General features: G+C 39.3%; 2 protein-coding genes across 8 annotated transcripts in view; both read right to left on the bottom strand.

Moving 5' to 3' along the window:
* bmp1a (bone morphogenetic protein 1a) overlaps window positions 1-2,019 on the bottom strand; it is a 31,744-nt gene extending 29,725 nt beyond the window's left edge. Inside the window, exon 1 of the mRNA XM_056375469.1 lies at window positions 1,675-2,019. Coding sequence (XP_056231444.1) covers window positions 1,675-1,819 — 145 coding nt within the window. The 5' untranslated portion in view covers window positions 1,820-2,019. The remainder of the gene's footprint in view (window positions 1-1,674) is intronic.
* A 2,116-nt stretch (window positions 2,020-4,135) lies between these two features.
* kansl3 (KAT8 regulatory NSL complex subunit 3) lies at window positions 4,136-17,357 on the bottom strand. 7 transcript variants are annotated; one of them, XM_056375471.1, is made up of 22 exons: window positions 17,163-17,357; window positions 15,396-15,671; window positions 15,034-15,204; window positions 14,794-14,884; window positions 13,625-13,810; window positions 13,375-13,503; window positions 13,137-13,253; window positions 12,941-13,039; window positions 12,394-12,465; window positions 12,195-12,269; window positions 11,905-12,062; window positions 11,758-11,821; window positions 11,424-11,612; window positions 9,710-9,866; window positions 9,258-9,335; window positions 8,729-8,908; window positions 8,183-8,270; window positions 7,843-7,970; window positions 7,352-7,446; window positions 6,543-6,741; window positions 5,524-5,642; window positions 4,136-4,831 (listed from the first exon to the last, which is right to left on the bottom strand). In XM_056375471.1, exons 2-22 carry the CDS (start codon window positions 15,605-15,607, stop codon window positions 4,826-4,828), a joined length of 2,613 nt encoding a protein of 870 aa, XP_056231446.1. In that variant the 5' UTR covers window positions 15,608-15,671; window positions 17,163-17,357; the 3' UTR covers window positions 4,136-4,825. The 7 variants fall into 7 exon arrangements, with proteins under 7 accessions (XP_056231446.1, XP_056231447.1, XP_056231448.1 ...); XM_056375472.1 differs by having other exon boundaries at window positions 5,524-5,639; XM_056375473.1 differs by lacking the exon at window positions 9,258-9,335 and having other exon boundaries at window positions 17,163-17,356.
* Between the last annotated feature and the right edge of the window lie 6,595 nt (window positions 17,358-23,952).

Raw genomic sequence — 23,952 nt, 5'->3', positions numbered from 1 at the left:
GAGTGAGGAGTAAAAGGGAGAGCTGAGAGATCTTGGACATTTTGCTGCTTAGTAGGACGGAGAAAAGCAGGTGGGTGTTGGAAGAGCTGGAGACTGGGAGGGTTAAGAGAGTAGGAGTTTGTACTTGTGACCGTCTCCCAACCACCTGTCTGCAGACGTGCCCAGAGGAAACCATAAACAAAACTATGCTCTATTCAAATGACACTTAAAATGGGATTACTAATCATGATAACATCCTCACAGACAAGACAAACACCAGTCATGACTGGGGATTATCAATTGGGACTGTCCCTGCCGAGACATTTCCATTAATATCAATGATTTCTAGAAAACAGCATAAGAGTAATATAAACACAGCGCTGTCAAACCTTCGTCAGTTTACTTTTCAGCCTTAAGGAGTCATCAGAACACCACGTCAGCATCCTGTGGATTCATGATAATGGTCTAAAACAACTTGGTGTGACCACTTGAATGAATCAGTGTAAACAGTGACGTAAAAACAGGAAGCAACATCTTCACTGACTTGTACTTAGGGCATGGTTCATCTGCAGTCTGACCTCTCTCATGTTTATGTAAACCCACAATACCCCTAAAGAACCATTTTTGCGTCTCCCTTGACACTTCTCCTCTCACTTCTGCAGGGAAATGATGAAGAAAACAGATAGGTGGGTAGTTGAGAGCTGAAGAACTGAATTGTGCTTTATAATCAACTGCCACATCAGAAATTGTCAAATGCCAAATCAGTTTGTACTTCCAGGACTGTAGAGGTCATTTTGACTCAAGCCAACTCTCTGTATCTGTAACCTGAATACTTTCACCAGATGGAAAACACAATCTGTTCAAACTCCCCCAAAGGGATTTGGCAAGACAGTGAGTTCACAGTACAGAAAAAAAAAAAAAAAGATTACAATGACAAGTCTGATATGCTTCGGCCAAATACTGGGAAAATATGCAGGTCTCTCCACAGCAGAAAGAAGCAGACATATTTATACTTTGAGCCATAAAACAACCGCCAACAGAATAATGTGTGCATAATTTCTAAGCTCCACTGTACTCTTCCCTTTCCCCTCCTCCACTTTGTTTTAGTGGCTGTGTGAACAGCCGGTGGAAAAAAAGACTATTTGTGCAGTGACAAAAAAAACAACCAGAAAGGGAGCAGAAGTCTTAAAATCAAAGTGCAGTAATCCTTTGTTTTCTCTGCAGCTCAGACTTTTTTTTAATAATAGCTACACAGGAAAAAGCCAGCAGGAACTACATGATCACGTTTTGAAGAATAAAAAGTGCATTTGCCGCAAATAGAAGGCTGTAACTTTTCAACAAGCACTTAAGCCAAAACTTTTTATGTCTCGGGAAATGTATTCAGAGACTCATCCCTTTTTATTTTCATTCTTACAATCCTTGCAGCCACTCTCCGAGCTAGGTTATTCTAGGCGACTGAGTGTGTGCTTCAAATGTTTCAAACTGCAGAAACTATGTCACTCAGTATAAAACAAATGCACATTATGTTCTCTCAAACCTTTTAAAAACTACATCCACTACTGTCATTTCTCTAAAAGCGTTTCTGTGGCTGATCTCAGCAAGCTCCACAAACAGATTCGTGGCATGTTTCTACCTCCACATAAATAAGGTAAATCACACAAGCGTACTACAAAAAAAGAAGGGGGGAAATCTCACCAGCTTTACAGGGATCCTTATAGTCGATCGCCTCTGATGTGGCAATGGGCTCCACATAGTAGCCTGGATCAATCGCCTCCAAATCGATCGCCAATATCACGCCGAGACAGGACAGAAGGAACAAACATCTCGCCGTGAGATCCATGATTGTGGTGGGGGAAACGGCGAAAAGCGAGGGATAAAGGTAAAGGAAGAGAGAGGGACGAGAGAGGGACAGAGGTAAAGAGAGAGAGAGAAGAGTGAGTGAGAAAGAGAGAGAGAGAGAGGGAGAGAGAGAAAGAGAGGGAGAGAGAGAGAAAAAAAATGGGAGGTTTTTAGGGGGAAACGAGAAACCTCCGGAGGGCGGGTTTTAAATGCAGCCTCTCTCCGGTGTCTTCTTGGCTCTGGGGGCAGTGATTTCTCTCTCTCAGCCGGAGCTCCAGGCTAGTGCAAGTACTGCCTGAGAAACTTTGATGATATGGCAGCTTCACAGGGGCGGTGAAAATGCCCCTTTACTCGGTGATGCCCGTGTGCATATTTATTGCTCTCTCGTTGGTCCATCAGGGGTCCCCGAGGAGCTTCAGTGGACTAGTTTTGTTCACTGTGTCTTTGTTAAGAATGAAAACTGTGGTGATAAATTCCGCTTTGCTGTCTCCACGGCCCTCTGTTTGTACTAGCAGACTATATTTCAATATTAAATCGACCGGATTAAAGATTGAATCATATTTAGCTCCCTGGGTCAAGGGCTTGTGAAAAATTGAGCCGTTGTTTTCAATTTGTTAAGTACGTAAAATTCAAAAGTTTAAATTAAACTGTACTTAGCTACATGACAATTTCATGTGTTATTATTTTCCGGATATTTTTACACTTTAAATCCTAAGCTTTCCTTTTTTTTTTTTTAAACACACACGAGCGCACGAGACAACCTAGCAGAAACGCGCCCTGCTTACGCACGCACAATTATTCTCACTCTATTCTATCGCTCTATCACAAGCACACGCGCTCACATAAAATAAACAAACAGACTGCGCTTGACCTTAAAAAGGCTTTAACCACATACAAGGAGTCTCGAGCCAGTTGAAGAGATTACAGCGCCACTTGTAGGCAATTTAACGAACTTCATACGCAGAGATTGTAAATCGAAAGGTAGGTATATGTCCTGATAGTCTGAGTTTGTTTTAATAATTTAGTTGTAGTTATTTTCTGGCAGTGCTGCCTCAAGATCGTCATTTAGCTAGAATACTCACCTGCGTTTGTAGCCTACATTTATTTATAACATTAATTATATACATAATTACTGAGTCTTTTTTTTCATATTTTTTTTACTTTCTGCTTTTATTTTGTACTTTAAGATATATAGCTGAATTTATACAAATAAACAGTGTATTGTTATTGTTTGTTATCAACTCCTGTGAGTATAAACATTGAATGTAGTTAGATCTAGCTTAATGTAGTATATCACCAGTATAAACACTGCAGTGTACAGTATATTCAGTGGCTTATGGTCTTACTTTTTGGCTCCCCCTAAAAGACTAGTAGTAGCCTATATTCAGATACAGAAATCTCACTTCACAAGGTGAAAAATATTCTTCCCAAGCTCACCCGATTCCATGCACATCAAACTAATTTCTGAAGAAAATAACAAAAACTGAACAGCAGTGGAGATTGGATGGAGAGAGTTCAAATGGACTGCTTGAATATCCACTGGTGATGATGACAGGAGGCTATGCCAGAAGCTCTGTTGTTCTCTGTCTGGCATCATTTATCCTATCCCCGCCTTTTACATACAAATTGTGGCTTATATAAGAGGAAAGCGACACACTTCTCTCTTTATCTTATCTGACTGCTGCCTATGTGAGGAATTTAAGACAGGATGTCTGCTGAGATGAATGGGCTGTATTTATGCTTCTGCTGTAAACACAGGAGTATAACTATCATGCATGAGAGTAATCTCCATTATATTTTGAATAAGAGGAGTCACTCAACTTACTCAATGCTACAAGGATTGAACACACGGAACCAAGTTTTTAGATTAGCAACTGGGAAAAAGCTGACTGACTTCTGGCAAATCAATTTTTCTTACTTTGGCAGTTTAAAACAAAAAGTCCTAATACAGTGAAGTGATGACACAGCGCAGATGGGAAACACTGCCTTATACAGTAGTTTAGACTATGAAACACAAGGCTATAGAGGAAATGTAGCAAATACCATTCATCATAAACACTGACAGACATGACCCGTTCATGTATTGCAGCTTTTTGTGTGCATAGTACATACTATTTAAAGTGAGCATTGCACAGGTGCACAGTCAACGCCAGGTATCTTTGATAATATACTTTAGCTTCTGCAATCACATGATTATGACCAATGGTGACCTGAAATGTAGTTCTTACTCAATGTCGTTTTAGGCATATCAGAGTGAAGTTGTTTGTCATGGTGAAAGAGAGCTGTGACACAAAAAGCAACTATTATGACAAATCACTATAATGATGATTATATAATTACTGTGATAAATAATATCAAAGCAATGACTAACATTCAAATTTAGTTACTTCACAAATACAGGGATATTCAGAAATATCCAGCTGTGACATCAAAATGCTTGACACACATTCATGTTAATCATAGATACTGTAGCAGAGATGGTGGGAAAGGGATTTTAACTTAATATACAATCAAAGAAGCATTTTGTTGTTGCAATACACTGTTGGCGTATAGTCAGCACCGAGAGTTGCACATCTGTCCTTTTACAGTTGTATTATCACAGTCCAGGGAGGTTGCACTTTATCCACTCATGATATAACTTCTTCCCTAAAGGATAACATGTGACCATGCTGTGTATCTGGCTGTCGACATTTTCTTATCAAAGTTAAGGGTAAAAGAAGAGAGCACAGATTTTGGCGAGTCAATGCTACTCATATGTACACAGAGGTTAAGCATGGTAGCGGCTCATCCACAACCGACAGTGACTCCCAGGCTTTTTTCAAGCATCTCGACAGGAGAGTACTCTGGAGGATGTGAGGCAGGTGTTCTGCTCGTTTTGGCAGCGTGGTGTGTACATCATTACAGGGAGGGTACAGTCTCATCAGCAGGCTGTGGCTCCCAGATGCCTCTGGCACAGCACCAGCTTACATCAGGTGTATCACCACATGGAAACCGTGATCTGAGATTTTCACTGCTGTAAAAGGGCACAGTAAAATTAATTAACTCAAATCTACTTATATTAAAGTCATAAGGAAAAAGAAATGCTTGACATGTACTACACAGTACGTCTTTGGTTGTAGAACGGAGTGAGTATGGTATTTTTCAGTAATAGTGAGAGTATATTTTTAGCCAGATCAGATGAGCATTTTCAGAGGAGCAGCCTCCTTTTGTACAAAGCTTCCTATTTAGACAGATTAAGATAATACTTAACTGAGGAAGTCACTTTTACTCTGCAGTCATGGCAGGTTTTTATGCAAATTCTTATGATTTCAAAATATGAGAAATGACTACTCAACTTTAACCGTTCTGCCCAAATACTTGTCACTTTAAAATAAGTGGGATCTGAGAAGACAGCTGTTCAATAAAACAAGCTCATAGACCACACTTAAATATCGTCATCAGTGTCATTTTAAACAATAAAAAACAAACCAGCTTTTGTTTATTCATTTACAATCCTCAGTATGTGCAGTTATAGCTTATTTGTGTGTCTTTACAATGTATGTTAATTACGAAGACGATTAGGCTATAGAGCAGCTTCTTCATTATCCATTATCCAATACACTAATATGTGCTATCACGTTAGAGGTAGAGGTTAGAGGTAACAGCAGTAAGCAAATGAAACGTTCCAAGTAAAATGTGCCTAATAGACACTTTAATGAGACACACCTTGGGCTCATGGGTACGAGCCGGCGTCACAACCTCACCAACTTGGCTGAGAGATCCCACTCTACTCGGCTGCGCTCCTCGAAGTGTCACTGTTATAGAAGTGGGGGCTTTCTGCCCTACTGACAACACACAGACAAAAATGCTCAGCAGTAACAGCTAGACATGCTAATCCCCAAAATAGACTAAGATGGACTTGAGCATTTCACTTTGCCACAAAAGTTGTGATGGAAGAATGATCTTTTTTGCTTTGTGGTTAGATTAGCAAATTAAACACAATAGCAGGGCATTGGACAAGCAACACAATGAGAAATAAAAGTAAATTTGAAGGTTTAGTTGGGTGAGGGGGGTGAGAAATACAACTGATTCACACTAAAAGAAAAAAAATACAGGAGCAATGAAAACATGTTTGATTCCAGTCTTTATTGTAACAACAATAACAGAGCTTGGGTAAGGCCATACTAACTAATACTGTTATTGCTTTTCAACACTTCTCTGGAAGAGGTGAGCATTCATCTTTATGGATATTATAAGCAGGTGATTGAATGGAAGGGTTTGCAAAAATGTTACCACATGAAGAGGCAAACAAAATCAACACAAACATGAAATGACAGCTTGGTTTTGACTTAATTTCACAATGCTTCTGTATGAAATTGTTTCATACATTTATATTTTACATTTGCATCCATTTCTACATAAACATTATGTGTCAAACATAAGCTGGGAACTCAAAAATCTGACCTTACATTTCCCGTAAGGTTCTATTTAAACATGAACACAAAACGTCGTATGCCGCTGATCTGCCCTAGGATGCTGTATAGCTGCACATCTGACCCTGCAAACGTTACAACAGTTCCAGGCAAACTATCTACAGACAAGTCGACAGAGCTGTCCTCTACGATCCTCTACTGCAACAATCCTCCCTGGCCTACAGACGTCCTGATCTAGTGTTTCCAAAACAAAGGAAGAATGAACCCTGGGCATTCAACGTGGCCGTCGTGTTTTGGCAGTTCGAGACATACCAGCAGTCTGATTGGTGATGTGCGCCAAGCCGGGCAAGCTGCTGGCAAGTTTGGCCAACCCGCCATTAGTGAGCAGCTGGTGGATGGCAGTGGTTTTAGCCACTCCTCCTGCGGTGACCACAGGCACCGCCCGGAGCAGAGTACTGCTGCTGGTACCGACAGAGCTCAGGACCTGACCCTGGGGCTTCCCACAAACCGCCTGGGGATGGAGGAGGAGAAGACAAACAAATAGTTCAGGGTTTCCTCATGTGGATGGATTTTTCCTCCCATCAGTGAGAGTCTGCACATTTTCATTAGGTACACCAAGATAAAACTGCAACGTATTTGTAATATTTAGTCAACCCATATTGATGTAAATGGAGTGGTCAAAATATCTGAAACCACTCTCTAACAACAAAGTCTAACAACACAACACATATTCAACAGTACCACAAGCTACACAAAATTTAAAATAAGGTTGAATCAAGACCTCCTTAAAACACTACACAAAAACTGTGCATTATAACCTTAGTGAACTGGGAACATGATCTGGTGTATTTTTTTTTTTTTTTAGCTAGGTGAACCTAATGAACTGGCAACTGAGTCTGTAAATAAATAGAATTATGTATTTACTGTTGTAGATGTACTGTACAGTATACTGTACAGATACATGATACTGTATCTAATGTTTATTCTCCCATACACACTATTTACAGGCTCCAACCAAACCAGTGTTTCCCCCCCCCCGTTTCATTATGAATGGACCTAAAAAAAAGCAAAACTTTCATTATAGTCCTTCAAACCTTTATGTAATGTACCATGTAATGTACCTGGGTGCTGCCTGTGGAGGGCAGGCTAGGAGCTTTGGTGATAATCTCCTGAAGACTGAAACTTAGGCCTTGTAGCAGACTGCTGGCGGAAGGCGCTGTATACAAACACAAAGACAATCAATGAAGCTGAAATTCGAGTAAAAACAATACCAAGGACATATTACACAACAAATCCTACTTTTAAAAACTGCTCCCACCCAATCCCACCCACAGGCCTAAACTAGATGGACACACACGCGCGCACAAACACACCATATGAGTCATGTCCAAAGGGTAAGGTTTGGGACAGCAACAGACAGCAATGGCGCAAGAGGTGATCAATGATAATGTTTGCCTTATTATGTTGTCCTCACACACTGTTCTCATCTGGTGTTCAAAACTTTAATCTCACTCTACTAAGCGGTTAGAACTGCACTGTGTTGAGGCTACTGCGCTGAGATTAGCTGCACAGTTGAGAGCGCAAACAGGCGTGCAGGACAGGACAGAGATACCTTGGGCAGTAGCCGGAGCTTGCGCCTGGACTGGTGCGGAGGACCCTGACACCATGCAAGGCTGCACGCTGTTGAATGAGCTGGAGCCTGGGGACAGGGCACCAGACACCTCTGAGAGACTACCAGACCTGCAGTGACACACATAACCACCAATCTACTCAGGAGCTACCCCAGCAAGTGCTGTTTGGCCATCACTCAGCTCCCAACTCTTGAGTACACCACTCATCAATCCCTCTGCACCAGTCACACTTTTGTCCAACAGGGTGAGAGGGGGTGTGGGTTAGGGGTTTAAGCGCTCTACACTGAATGTGCCTGTGTGTAGAAAGGCCGGCTAGCTTACCGCTGGCCTGTAAGAAGTCCGGAGAGCTCCTTGGCTCCAGCCACAGTCTGTCCCACTGTCACTGTTAATGGCTTCCCAGAGGCACCCACTGCATGGAGAATATCAGGAGAGTCAGTTATTTCTCTTTGGGGAAAAAGATACTTCAAGTGATTATCTTTGGATGCTGGCTAGTCATGCATGACAGGTACCATACTTTTTCAAGAATTCGTGGTTTTGAAAAGTCCTACTTTCACTTTATATTGCATACCACACAAAAACACATTGCTCCCATTATCATTCCATAGATAGAGATCTGTATGAATGTGAGCTGCTCAAAAATTCAGACTTTTTCCATCCTGTCTGGCCTGGATTGATTTTATCAAACCACAAGACAACAAAGAAGGACAGACTAGGACAGTATCTGTTTACGCAAACCACTAAAAAAGCCCATACAAGTTCTCTCAATATTTAAAGAAGACAGAATTAATCCACCAAAGTATGTATCAAACTGCTGATTATACAGTCTCATATGTAGGTAATGAGGTAACAAGGAACCAGGTTTTGTACCTTCCTGTGCAGCAGGGCTGATGGCGCCCCCTGCTGACTCGCTTTGGGAAACGATGGTCACCTTGATCTTGGCTCTCTTGGAGGCTTTGCTTGGCGTGGGACTAGGTGTTTGTCTCCTCTTGCCATGGGACCTCAGTTCATCTCTGTCAAGGCCTTCCATCTGATCGCTGGTCACTGGCACTGCACCACAACACACAAACACACATAAACACAGATACTGAATAGACTGCTGAGGTCACGTAAACCTTGGGGCTTTTATCCTCATGTAACCCTACCATTGATTTTAAGTCTTACATTTTTACAAAACTTTCCATTGTCTTTAATGTAAATCTGCTTTAAAATGAGCTCTGCAATATAAAATTTACTATTCAGAGTTTAATAAATGTAAAATTCCAAGCATCCTGTTTAGGTGTTTCAGTGCAGTGGAGTGTTTTAGTACGCAACATTCATATAAAATTAGAGCAATGGAAGAAAGGAAAGGAGTGAAAAGAGACAGAGGAAAGAGAAAGGAAGAGGGATAGACACTTACCAAAAATACAAGGAGGGGTGCCAGGAGGAAGATTTTTCCTTACAAGCATGTTTTGTTTCATAAAAGCAGCAAACTGAGCTGGAATGAATTGGAAAAAAAGCCGGAAAGGAAAGTTGTAGGAAGAGAAGAGACAAGAGGATGAGAGGAGAGTATTTCAGTCACGTTGCATCTTGCCCTATCAGATGTTGTGACATGATAATCTCTTAAAAAATATATTTACAATCATTTTTCACATCTCACACACCACCCCCGCCGGCTCAGCTTGCACGGCTTTTGCAAAATTCAGCAGAAGTTGAGGTGAATGACTCATTTAACAAGTTTACATAAACAATTGGGGCAAATGTGAGAGTTGTGTACACAGGTACCAAGACCACTGTGCACATGTAGGTGAACGTGAATGTTCACAGTCTGTTTCCAATGCATACTGAGCTGAGGTGTGGCTGTGAACTAACCTTGAGCCTGTTTGTGAGTGAGAACTGTGCCAGAGCGCTGCATGTGTGTCTTGAGGAGCTGTGTAGCTGTGATCAGACTGGACTTCTGTGCAGGAGACAGACCAGACGTCTTGGGTTTGGGACTAGAAGTGGGACTGCTACAGACACTAGACAGATCCTGTAGACACAGTAAAAGAGGGAGATCGCTTGATGAGAAATGATTTGTGTCAGTCACTTCAAATATAGACAGCAGAAACCTATTGCTACTATGTGGCGTTTAATTAGTCTTAAAACCTGCACAGATGAAAATCATCTGCAAGCACGTGATGTGAGTGGAACAATCAATCAACAACCAGAAAAATTTCTGCTCCACGTGCACAAATGTTGTCCTGCGAGCACAGGGCTGTGATGAGCATTTGCAGAATATTTCAGATATTCACAATTTTTCCCGTCTCAATTTTCTTTGCAGATATCACTCTTCCTAGGACAAATGATGTCACTTGCCATTCATGTGTATTGGGCTGTAAATTTCAGATATCCACAGTTACAGCATATTTTTTAAAACTAGAATGCAATAGAATTCTTACTGGGAAAAACTCACATTTGAGATATCTACAGTCTAATTGCTAAAAGTCATAATTTTAATATCAGATATCCAAAATGAAAAACCATTCCAGATATCCATAGTGCAATTCTGAATATTCAAAAATGCATTATGACTATTAAAAATGGGATCCTGGCTTCTCTCCAAACTGGAGACTGTGGGTGTTGAAAGTGACCATTCAATGGAGTGGCGACATAAGCTACTGTGTCCGTCTCCAAAGTCTCAAAAGTCAACTTGACAAGTGAGCATTGCGTAGTTGCAAGCGTGTAGTGAGGGGTGAGCTTGCCCTGTGCTCACAGGACAACATTTGTGCACGCAGAGCAGAAACCCTCCCTCAGGAGGATGGTTTTCTGCTTGTGGATAATGTTCTCTGCATGTCCATCATTCACATGCACCTGGGGTTTTTTTGCGCAAGGGCATTGAGACTAATTAAACCCCAAAGTGTTAATATTCATGAGATAAGATACTTTAATTTGTACGGCCTAAATGAGGTCTGTATAATAGAATTCCTCCAAAATGCAGTGTACAAAATTATAGATAAATATAAATGAAAACTGAAGAATATGACATTTGCATCACCATGCAGTGAACCAAAGATACAAATACAAAGACATAAAAAAAATAAAAATAAGATTTCCCATTTTATAAAATAATTTTTCAGTGTGCTTTTGAGACCTTTTCACTGATATAAAGTTGGCATGGCAGAGAGGTAATAAATCCACTCAGTCAAAAAGCCACTTTACAGACTTAAATCCACTACCAACACTCTGCTGTCTGGCAGATAACATTTTTATATTATCTGGCAGATGTGGCATTATTTGACCTCAGCAAAAATGAGAAAATGTGAATACATGTCAGATCCTTTTGAGGAACCACTACCAATTTTTCTTATTTTCCACCATTTTCCCATGAAGTCTATAACTTTACAATCTCTGGGATAAAAAGTAAACAAAGCAATCACTAGATGTTATGCAACTAATTGCAATCATTTCATGTGGTATTCAACTCAGAAATATTATTTATTTTCCTAGTATTCCTATAGTAATAACCAGACGCAGCCCTGGTCGTTCATCTAAAGGCTAAAAGTAAGTGACATTTCAAACCCTTTGAAAAAGCTTGGTACTTACTGACCTCTGAACCCGATGGTGAGATAGGAACTCTAAGTGCAGGGGAGGAAGGTCGTCCCCTCTCCATGTCAAAGGGAAGCTCTCGTCGAGGCCTTTTCTTCTTCTCTGTGTCCAGGTCTCTCATCTCCCCTGAGCCATGACCATGGCCCTCTGCCCTTGTGAGGACGCCTGACAAGAAGTCAGCAATTTCATCCTGCAGATCAGTAAGGAAAGAAGAAGAAAAGCTTTTGTTATCAACATCATAGTCGTTTTTGTATTTTCAAAAAGGAACTGCAGAGGATGAGAAACATTCCAGAGAAAATGGTGTAAATGTGATATTTCCAGTTACAAGGATCAACCTGAATGCAGCGGTCAACCATGGTCTGCGTCAGGCCCTCTGATTTCATCTTTGCTGAGTTGATTCTGTGGAGGGATACCATTTAGCATTACCACTGACTGACCATAAAATCCTTACACTCTACAAGAAAGAATATGATATTACTGACCTGAGGTTGTCGTCAGCTCCTCCCACTACCACCATGCTGTTGTCTGCCCTTAGCTTCTCTCTGAACTCCTCCATGCCTTCTATACTACACTGTAGAGCATTCTGGCCAACCACAAATAACACTGGGGTCTTCATGTCCAGCAGCGGGTCATCGACATCCTGCAAGACAGTAGCACATCAACAGTAATCACAACTAGAGGCCAAAGTTCAGTATTTGTTGAAGAAACAATAATACAAGTTTTAATAAAAATGAAAAATGCATATCAATGGAGGATAAGGCATAGGTCTTACCCCTCTTGGCCCATTGACTGTTAGCAGGGGGAAGCCAAGACAAACGGCAGCAGTCAGATACTCCATAAGGGAAACCTGTAATTAAATAACATTAAATTAACTTATGATGTTTTGAAGACAAGACCATTAGTGTTTTTTCATGGGAGAAAACTGTTCAGTGTCACAACAGACAACATCAAAACATTATAAGAAGTCTTACGTGACAAGCGATAAGAGCACCAGCATTCCAGCCAACCAGGATAATGGGTTTATGGGGGAAGTGACTATGAACCTGGCAGTTAAAATCATAAGACAATCAATACAGCTGCAGATACATCACATACAAAATCAGACATAATACAATACAGAATCTGTTTTCTACCTGGAAATATTTTTTTCATTTTGCCTTCATAGACATTAATCAGTAAAGTCTTAAAAGAAACTGCTGAGACAAGATACATTTTTTTGAGTAATTAATTTTGATAATAGACATTTTAACACAAAAATGTGTAGTAGATTAGATTGCAGTGATTGTGGAATGTGCATGTAGTGAACACTACCTTTTCATAGTGCACAAAAAAATAAGAAAGTCCACTACAAGGACTAAGAAAATTAAAAGAATGAAGAATCATAGAATGTAGTATTAACATCATTGACTTTATCCTCAGATCAACCTGATGAAAGAAATGCTGCTGTCTAGTATGAGAATTACATTCAGTTATCATCATCATTGTAAGATTACTACTTCAAAAAACATAACAGCCTACCTCCATGACCTTGGCCCTGACAGTACCCAACATGTGCTCTAGACACTGGGTAATGCCAATGTTGGCGTTGCTGTTCACATGAGTGTGCACTGGTATGACCTGACATAGAAATAGCTGTTAAAGGCACTTTTCTGAGAGAAATAACACCACACTCTTGATAACACACATAGAGATTTAAATGAGTGACTGTTCAAACCTTTCCCAAACAGGAGAGCTGTGACTGCCAGAATCTCATTCGCCGCGAGGTAGAGAGGGCTGGATTGGTTGGGCTTGATGGTGTAATTAGGATGAGTGGCGATCCAGGAAGCTTACTCTGAAACATGTAAGAAAACAGTCAGGGATCTGGTCTTAAATTGTAACAAGTCATGAGGAACAAAATGCAAAAAGTTTTATTTTTATTAAAAACCACCCAAGAGTGAATGGTTTAGCTTTACCGGTTTGTTTTGAGATAGAACTCCAACAGCTGGGTCCCATGGCCGTTTCAGCAGCAGAGACAGAGCCTCTGCACTCGGCGCTCCAGTCTTTGCTGATGGCAGCAACATTCTGTCAATCAGCGAGGGCAACTTCCCAGACACAGAGAGTGGGGTTATAATGAATCCAAGAGCTTGCACAAATGCTGTAGCACATACTGTAGCTGATGCAGAACGCCAATTCTTACTCCTCATTCAATTACAGATATAATACCTTGCTTTTGAGAGTCTGCAGCACATCCAGGTAAGCAGCAAGCATGGGAAGGCTTAAGGATTCAATCATGGTGGTGTGCAGCCACTGCGTCAGTTTGGTGTCCCAGTTCACACTGGCTAATGCATGCCGCACCTTCCTGGCACACTTGTCCACAGCTACCCTCCGCAAAATTGGCTCATTGGAAGCCTAAGGCAAACAAGATCACACAAAAGACCAAACAGTATTTCAATCATTTTAAATTAAATAATAAAAAATTATTCACAGGCATGCTAGAATTTAATCTATAAAAGCCTATTTATTTTTACAAATACAAACCTATCTTTCTACACATACACAAAATTTCTTATAGGTTTACAATGGTTGATTTGCAACTAAAAACTTTGGAATTATTTGTGAACATTACTTTTACAATCTCAAAGTCTTATTGAAACTACTTAAACCAATAGAATTCACACTGTGGCGAACCTAGACTAAGCAGCACTTGTAAAAAGGTAAACAGACTGCATTTCTATAGTGATTTTCTTGTCAACAAACTCTCAAAGCACTTCACACTACAAGCCACATTCACAATAATTCAGCACTTTTGTACAAATATTTTTCCATCGCACAGACTGATGATACATCAGGGGAAATTTGGGGTTCAGGATCTTGCCCAAGGACAGTTTCACATGCAGACTTGAGGAGGCCCGGAACCCTCTGATTAGTGGACGACCTGCTCTACCTCCTGAGCTACAATCGCCCCCTTATACACTGCAATATATTGAGTGACTTCAGACGGGAATAAATGTTGAACTGTTTCAATTCAGCACTTACAGCTCAGTTAACATTTTTAAACAACAGCTGAAAACATATTTCTTTACCTTGGCTTTTAACTAATTCTCTCATATTTTACTATTCTTACCGATTTGTTTTTATTTTCATTTACATATTTTATCATCTACTGTCTTTCTAATGTCTATTTTCATTGTCCTTCAATTCATCCTTATTGTATTGTAATATTTTAATTTTAATTTGAAAGCACTTTGAGCTACATCTCTTGTATGAAAAATGCTCTATAAATAAAGTTTGTAATTATCATTATCATTATTGGATACGGTGCTGAAGAACTTAAACAATGTATTCAATTTTAGGTCTTGGGATCATAATTAGATAAAATGAGCACAACTTACATTTTCATTGGCCAGACGGGCAAGTCTTTCAGCTTGTAGTGCTTTAAGGACTTTATTGAACAGCTTGTTCTGGGCCACTGACCATCCAGTCCTGAAAAAGAATGATGATAATGTTAAAAAAAAAAAAATGCATTGTCACTGACATACTTTCAATTATAACATCTATACTTGATGAGCACGAGTGTGAAGTATCACAGTAGATAGTAAATGAACAGTAGATCGCTCCAGATGACTGATTACTTGTTTAGATGTTCCTCCCAGTCTTCGGGGGGTGGAGGGCTCTCAGCAACAGTGCGAGCAAACAGGACATGTCGCTCACACTCCTTCATCACACTAAGAGCTTTCTGGTTATCATACAGAGGAATGGGTGTTGGTGTGACCGTTTCCACGTCAATTACAGAATCAGAGTCTCTGCAGACAAAAGACCAAAAAAAAATCAAGTTACTGACACTTACAAAACAAAAACAATATTGCAATGACCAAAGTGACGACTGGATTTTATTAAGAAACAGGGTGGGGGGGGTGATGACAATCTCAAACTGTATTCTGTTATGTCTACTGTAGTTCAGTTACAGCTTATGATTAGGAGCTTTGAGACTCACGATAAGGCTTCAGGCTGGCGACGAGGTGTAACAAACAGTGTCCGTGTGGGCCGGGCGCTGCTGGCATCTGGGTGGGCATTCCATGGCTTGGCATAGCTGTGGTCCAGAAACACCAAATCCAACTCTCTTTCATGAGCTGAGAGTTGGAAAAGCAAGGATGTGCCCATCTTTCGTGCTGATATCTGGAAGTCCTTATCCCCACCACGATGCATCCTCTTCCTGGGCCCCAAAGGGCCCTGGGAAGGGTTCAACAACTTGTGTGGATGCAGACCAAAACTGGCGGGGAAGAGGGCGAGAAATGTTTTATTTTAGTCTGAGAAAACAATGAATTATTTTCTTTGCCTCCCACCAAAGAACTTTATGGCAGATTTTACATATCGACACCCTCTTAAAATAATGGCCTAAGTCATTTTTTCAGGTTTTTCAGGAAACACAAAAAACTCAACAAAAGAGTCACACTTTTGACATAGGCCATTATACAACCGGGGGTAGAATTGCATGTTCCCCTCAACTGAGGATTCAGGCGATTTTACCAGAGGTGGCCAGCATCATGAGGGGGTGATTTAGGCAAAAAAAACATTTTTGTCAAAACATGACTTAGGCCATTATTTTAGGAAGGTGACGATATGAAGATCAGTTCACTCATCATAACATTTAACATACAGCCTGTAAAAACATTAGGGCTGCAACTAATGTTTGTTTTCTTCATCACAATTACTCTCTCAATTATCAGTTATTCAGTCAGACTAGGAAATGTCAACAGTCAGTGCCCGTTCATGGTTCCCACAGCCCCACAGTGACATTTTGAAATCACATGATTTGTCTGTCCATCAGTCCAAAAATCAAAGATATTTCATAAACAATCACATATGACAAAGACAAGCAGCAGATGCTCAGATTTGAGAAGCTAAAGCCAGCAGATGTTTGACAATTGAAAATTGGCCTAAACTATACATAAAATATATATAATCTAAGAAAAGTTGCCAATCAATTTTATTTCGACTAATCAATTAAGTAATGTTTCAGCTCCAAAACATATGTATAATACCTTCAGTGTCTCTAGAGGAGTTTTGCAAGTCAGAAGATCAGTTAATCTCAGGTTGGACTTATTCGGGTTTTTTTTTTTATTTGTATTTTGTGAATCTCCTAAATTTATGTACATCCTATACTAATCCACAACAGTACTCATTTAGATGTATGGGACAATTATATATAGCAGCAATTTTGATAATTTGAGTAATTTCAAAAGCTAAGACACCAAAATAGACTGGCTCCTGCTTCTTAATGTAAATATATGCTAGTGTCGTAACTCTGATGCATGCCTTCTGTTGGTCAAAACAGGACATTTGGAAATGCTCCCTTGGAGTCTGGGAAGTCATGGACATCATTCACTATATACTGAAATTTTTTAGACTAAAAAACTAACCGATTTATCAAAAAAGTAAGCGGCAATTAAATCGATAACGAAAATAATCATTAGACTGACGTTCAAACCTGCAGGTGCTTTGTCCACTGTGAGCAACACCCATTACTGCCATGCATTAGATAATGTTGCCTTATTTTACTATAGTTGACCTATTTTGGGTCGAGTATAACTTCTAAACCAAACATTAATACATCTGTTGTATAGACAGACTCACAAGCATAACATATATATTTAATATTGAGGCTGTGTAAAGCGAGTGACCACTGGCCTACCATGCTAACATTAGCATAGCAAGCAGAAAGCTAACCGACTGGCGCTATTGCTGTGCTCTTGCTGCTCACCTTTTCGCTCTGTTACTCCATCTTTGTCGTGACGGTTTAAACTCTTGTTTTGAGAAAAAAAGAAACCAAAAAGGACCTAATGCCTAGTAATTACGAGTTATTTAAAAGGCAAACATTTACTGCGTGTAAGCCCCACTTCCTCTTGTTGTGTTATTCGTTGCCATGTTGGTCTCTACATCCGCCCTTTTCTGGCCTGTAAAAACAAGTAGGACAGTCAGCGCTGCATTTCAACCGAACTGGCAACCGTGTTTATGGCGCGTCAGTGAGTAACGCAAAACCTGGGAGGGATTTACAAGAATGGATCTGGATCATTTAGGTTACTCCCTCCACAAAAACTCCACAGTTATGACGTTAATATGAAACTGATACATTTTAATTTTCTTCATTCTTAAATGCTTTCCTGTTTGACATACAACTTAATTCAATGTTTTTTTAACTTAACTCTAACATAACTTCATTTAAATTAGATCCCGAGCTGATAAAAAATAATACGTTTCAAAATGCAATTTAGAAAATCAAACATTGAGCTCAGTTAGCTTTACTTCAGATTAACTGAAAAAAAACTTCGGGCTGAGTATGAGGGGTCAATTGAGGTAATCTGACACTTAAAATGGAATCTGATAACCCAGTTTGGTCTGTCTAAAAAATGTCACTTATTCTTTTAAAAGTAGATTTGACTCAGAGAAACTAAGTTGCATTAAAATTAATCTGAATCAACTTAAAATTACTTTGTTGTGCACTATATGTCCTATTTATTATTTTTTCTGTGGTGACCCCTTCTATTAAACTGACTGCTCCTCCCCTCTCCTTATTTAATTCCAAAGGTCCTTACAGATGAACTGTTTAAAAGAGAGTCACTCACTAAAGAATCAATATATTTTAACCTCCTACCCAAACACCTTTCAAATCTGTCAAGTCTGACTGCCACAATGGTAAGTTTTCATAGTTTAATTTTGATGGTAGCTTTTTTGTGAAATTCTTGACAAGATTTGCAAATCATGGAGATAGAGTTATAGAATGTGTTTTCTTATGAATAATTATTTTGACACAGCGATTTCCTGCTTATTGCCAAATGCATGCTTATAGACACATTTGGATTCTGTATGCTTGGATTGAATGTGAAAACGGGTTACACAGGAGGTACTTTAAGGGAGGTCTGTGTTCTTTTTGTGTTTCTGTGTTTTTTTTCTTTTTTTTTCAACTATTTCATAGTAGAAATGGGAATTTGATGTTTGTTTTAAGATAAATTTGAAAACATTAGATTAATCCTTTAAAACTGATGTTCTTTGTTCCTTTGAAGAAATTCTTGGCTCTGGCGTTGCTGCTCTGCAGTCTGCCCTCACTGTCAAATGGGGCTTGTTCAACATGGCTTCCACACTCTGGTAAAAGAAAACAAAAAAGCAAAACAACACACACACACACTCTCGCACACACAGCCATACCTTGTATTATTACATTATCTTCATTATATAAATATCAAAAACAATGTAGTGCAACATTACGACTGCATGGAAAAATACTTACCAGCTCCTTCCCACCTTTAGACTGGACGACCCATTGTCAGGATCCTGTGGATAAAACATGGCATGCCATAGGATCTAAATGGAGAAACAGTCAATGTAAGGACTGCACTTGTGGTGGATGTTGTGATGCGTAAGTATACATAACACAACATTAAAGTGTTCAAATGTTATGAAAAAATATCTATCTGTGTATTTACATGTTTACTGTCTACGGTTTCCTGTGTGATTGCAGATATTCCACCCCCCGCCAGTTCCCTAATGACTGTGTGTCAGTGTTTGACTCAGAGGCATGTGAATACAGAGTGCACAAGCGGGACGACCCAACAGTAGAATGTCCAATTTTTGGATCAGTGGGGAAGTGATGCAGTCATTGTTTTGAGGCGTCTGAGGTGGGGTGTGAGGGGGCTTTGCACAAGCAAACACTGTCTGTTTTGTTGGTTTTGTTGTTGTGCAGCTGCTGAAAAATGAAAATAAAACACTTATATTAGATACTAATACTATTTCAAATGAATAAATAAATAAATACATTTCTTCATGACTTACTCTCTTTTTCTTAACTTTGTTTATATGAGAAAGAAGAGAATTTCAATTTTAAAACAGAGAAACACAAACCACGTTAAAGGTACACTCCACCAGTTTTACTTATACTTATGAAATACTACTCTGACTGTGGTACCAGTTGTATAATGTCTTATGAGTTTAAATGCTTATAATTCAATGTCAAATGAATAAATAAATGTTTATGTTGGACAAACAAAAAGAGCTTTAAACATTGACCTATCTGAACATAGGGCTGCAGTATGTACAAACATAGATGATGCTATTGCCTAACATTATGCACAGGCTAACCACAGCTCTGCAGCATCATTAAAGAAAAACAAAATCATCAACTCACTGCTCCACAGAGCGCCATGTTGGTTTCACACTGTGAACACAGTAGAGCCTTTTGGCATAGACAAAGAACTGGATTTTTAATGTTTCCTCTAATTTGTCATCCTCAATGGATGTTAGTAATTGTATGTTTTGTAATTCTATCCATGTAACTTTAAGGGAGGTCTGTGTTCTTTTGTTCCTGACATGGTGTTAGATGTCCAGCACTTGGACACTGACTATGGAAACTCCCAGCCTTTGATTCATTATCACACAGGTTTGAACCCCTGTTCAGCCAATTATCCAAATGGCATTTGAACACCTGGCCTAGGTTCACTATAACTGTTTGCCTCATGTCCTTGTCCACTTTGATTCTGATGAAGGCGCAGCACTTCTGACATATTTCACTCTAAACCACAAACCTCATCCTGATGTTGGCACTGAATGAAAAATCAGGAGATCACCAAAGTCAGGAGCCATTAATATTTGAACAAAAACTTCCATTTAGTAGATGTTGATACATTTCTCTGGATAAATGAATGTTTTCACCTGCTGGCATTGCTAAGTTAAATGTCATTGGCATTCATCTATTAGGGACTTTAGATGTCTGCACATCATTTCCTGGCGCTCCATCACAAAAGTGTTTACCTGTTTCAGTCTGGGCAAAAGTGTTGGCCCAACGTTGTGTTTTAAGTAATGAGCCAAATCAAACAAGTAAATTGATAGTCAATCCTCAGATAACCTAAAGTTACTCATCTTTTTCATCCTAACTTACTGGAAGTTACAAAGGGGGCAGACCACCCCTTACTCTTATATAATGCCAATGGTTTCTGTACGCTCACATAGACTTTCCACAGAAATACGGTCTATTTTATGCTCTTAGTCGACATCACTCAAATCTGACAAGACTATTATCACCATGGTGAGTTTTTACTGTTGTCAAGAAATTCAGTGTTAAATTGTTGGTAGCTGTTTGTCTCAATTCATAGATTAATGGTTATTTCAAACTAATGTGCAATTGCATTTTGCAAAAAAAAAAGAAATGTTTAAGTATTTCATATTGGAGTCTTTTCATGAGCAATGAAGGCTTTTTGATTTTAAAAATTGATAGATGTTCCTGTAAGAGGCCTTTCTTCATGATTGCTCTTTCTGCTCCTTCTTCATTCTACTTAATCGTTTTAGAAGAAATTTTTAGTCATTTCCAATTTAAGTACTCATTGTAAAACAGAGACTTTTCCATTAATTTTAACCTAACACAACAAGCGTTTGGTTTAATTGTTGATTCCTAGTTGAAAAGACTTAACTAACCCATGTCTTACACTGGTATCACATTAGATCCCTTCCTAACATGAGGGGATCTCTTTATGGATAGAAGAAACGTTTACAGCAATAAATAACTATTTCATAGTAGAAATGGGAATTTGATGCTTGTTTTAAGATAGACTTGAGAAAATGAGATTAATCCTTTAAAACTGATGTTCTTTGTTCCTCTGAAGAAATTCTTGGCTCTGGCGTTGCTGCTCTGCAGTCTGCCCTCACTGTCAAATGGGGCTTGTTTGAGATGGCTTCCACACTCTGGTAAAAGAAAACAAAAAAGCAAAACAACACACACACACACTCTCGCACACACAACGATACCTTGTATTATCACATCATCTTCATTATATAAATATCAAAAACAATGTAGTGCAACATTACGAATGCATGGAAAAATACTTACCAGCTCCTTCCCACCTTTAGACTGGACGACCCACTGTCAGGATCCTGACGATAAAACATGGCATGCCATAGGATCTAAATGGAGAAACAGTCAATGTATGGACTGCACTTGTGGTGGATGTTGTGATGCGTAAGTATACATAACACAACATTAAAGTGTTCAAATGTTATGAAAAAATATCTATCTGTGTATTTACATGTTTACTGTCTACGGTTTCCTGTGTGATTGCAGATATTCCACCCCCCGCCAGTTCCCTAATGACTGTGTGTCAGTGTTTGACCCAGAGGCATGTGAATACAGAGTGCACAAGCGGGACGACCCAACAGTAGAATGTCCAATTTTTGGATCAGTGGGGAAGTGATGCAGTCATTGTTTTGAGGCGTCTGAGGTGGGGTGTGAGGGGGCTTTGCACAAGCAAACACTGTCTGTTTTGTTGGTTTTGTTGTTGTGCAGCTGCTGAAAAATGAAAATAAAACACTTATATTAGATACTAATACTATTTCAAATGAATAAATAAATAAATACATTTCTTCATGACTTACTCTCTTTTTCTTAACTTGGTTTGTATGAGAAAGGAGAGAGTTTCTAAAACAGAGACACACAAAGCATGTTAAAGGTACACTCCACCAGTTTTACACATGAAGAGAGGAGGAAGTTTTCCAAAGTATGAAGTAAGTCATCCTGAATTAATCAGGGTTACATCAGCTTGGGCTTCAGTTGCATTATGAGAAATGTAGAATCCAGTGCTTTTGAAGTCAGAGCCAGTCAAAATATCTCGAATATCTTGAATCCAATACTGGGCAAAAAGGAAAATGTTGTGCATACGTAGGCTACAGCATGAGCTACAGCTACTTTCCAGAGAATGTCTGTGTTAATTTAGGCAGCATTTGAATGAAGACTTGTGGAGATAGAGATGTTAATTGATTTTGTATATTTTATAAGATATAGTAACACACTTCTGAATTGACCAAACAAACTTTTGTCACCATTCAGTGGATGCATTGAAAGATTTAAGCTGTGTTGGACATATGGTTGATTGATTTTATTTTTTATTTTATTTATTTTTTATTTTTAAGTTTGGAAAGTGGAATGATTCGAAATTTTGATTTTTGTAATAAGTCATGGCCACATTAATCAATTAATCTTCAAATGGACCAGTGCTGTATTAACATGGAGCCGCCTGCAGGGGGAGCTAGCTGAGCTAGCTAGAACGACTGTTAACACAGGAAGGAAGAGCGAGGGAAGAGGAGGAGAAATGCGGTATGGAGACTGGAAAGACTACAGGAAAGGAGATGGAGGAGCAAAGTGGAACCAGGAGGCTGAGAAGTGGCAAAGGACATGGAGCACGGACACTGGAACAGAAGAGTAACAAAGAGACAGCACTACAGCGAGAAAGGATGAGCAGAGAAACCTTGTGGATACTGGAGGATAATGAGGAGGAGTCTAGCTGTGACAAAGATGTAGAGAAACAGAGGACAAATGAAAGAGATGAAGATGAGAGGGGGATGGTTATGGAGATTAGATTAGACAATATGTAAAAAAAAAAAAAAAAAAAAAGAATTATATAAGAAACTGGTTTGCATGACAGAGGATGAGTTGGTTTCCACACTAAAACAGGATTGGAATCATGTGGAAAGTAACAATGGAAGATAGACGACATGGCAGAGGGTTGGGCTGTGGAAAATGTGAAACATGGTAATTAGATTTTTAGTTTTTGTTTTTTCTTCAACTGTTGTCATTTCAGTTTTTTTGAAGATGACATTTTTTTATTCTTTTGCTGATTTCTTTCTCCTGCCTTTCACATTTGCCTCTATGTAATTAAGTGAAGTCTACTGCAGGAGAACATAAGACATATATGGCCAATTTTTAGTGGAGCAGGGAAGTGATGGAGTCATTATTCTCATTATTTTCTGATTGACCTAGCCAGTACTGACAGATGATGGCAGAATGATAATTAAATACACATTTTATGCATATATTATACATATTGTGCTGAGGTAACTAATGTAAATGCATCATTAATGGATTGTCTCAAAATGTGAACACAAACAACCATTTTATTGTCAATAATAAACACATAAAGAAGCACAACTTTTTCTTTGGTGTTATCTTTGTTTGCTTGCTGTACAAATGTGCAATACCTCAACATTGCACGTCCTCTGTGTCCTCTTTCAACTGACAGTAACTTCTCCCTGCAAATGCATGTTATTGGGAGGCTGGGGTTACTACATCACACAACTGAAACTTCCCAGTGATGTAATTTTAGGGCACATCAATGAATGAGAGATGATATAGATCACATGGGACCAAACTGTAAAGAAGCTGAAGAGACATAGTTCACCTACTTTCTGTTTCCAGTATTCAGTTCCCCATGTCTTTACATAGGGGTGATCAAAACTTCAGCAGCATCTCTCAATATAATGTCATCCAACACAACACCACAACGAGCCAACAGCCTGAATATAGAGATGAGTCAACACCTCTTTTACACAGTTTCTCCAAAACAATCCATGTACCGTTTCCCAGTATTCTGGGTCACCGAGTTCATATTTCTCATGATCTACTGGTTTAAAATCAGCCAGCAGCCCTGTATCACCACTGGGTGGCAGGACAAGCCAGTGTATTCTGGTGTTTCCACTGTATAGTCCTCATCACCTCTTCCTCTCTGGAGAGAGAG

Source organism: Seriola aureovittata, chromosome 5 (genome assembly GCF_021018895.1).
Source record: "Seriola aureovittata isolate HTS-2021-v1 ecotype China chromosome 5, ASM2101889v1, whole genome shotgun sequence".
Lineage (NCBI taxonomy): Eukaryota > Metazoa > Chordata > Actinopteri > Carangiformes > Carangidae > Seriola > Seriola aureovittata.
This window is presented reverse-complemented; position numbering and strand designations above follow the sequence as displayed.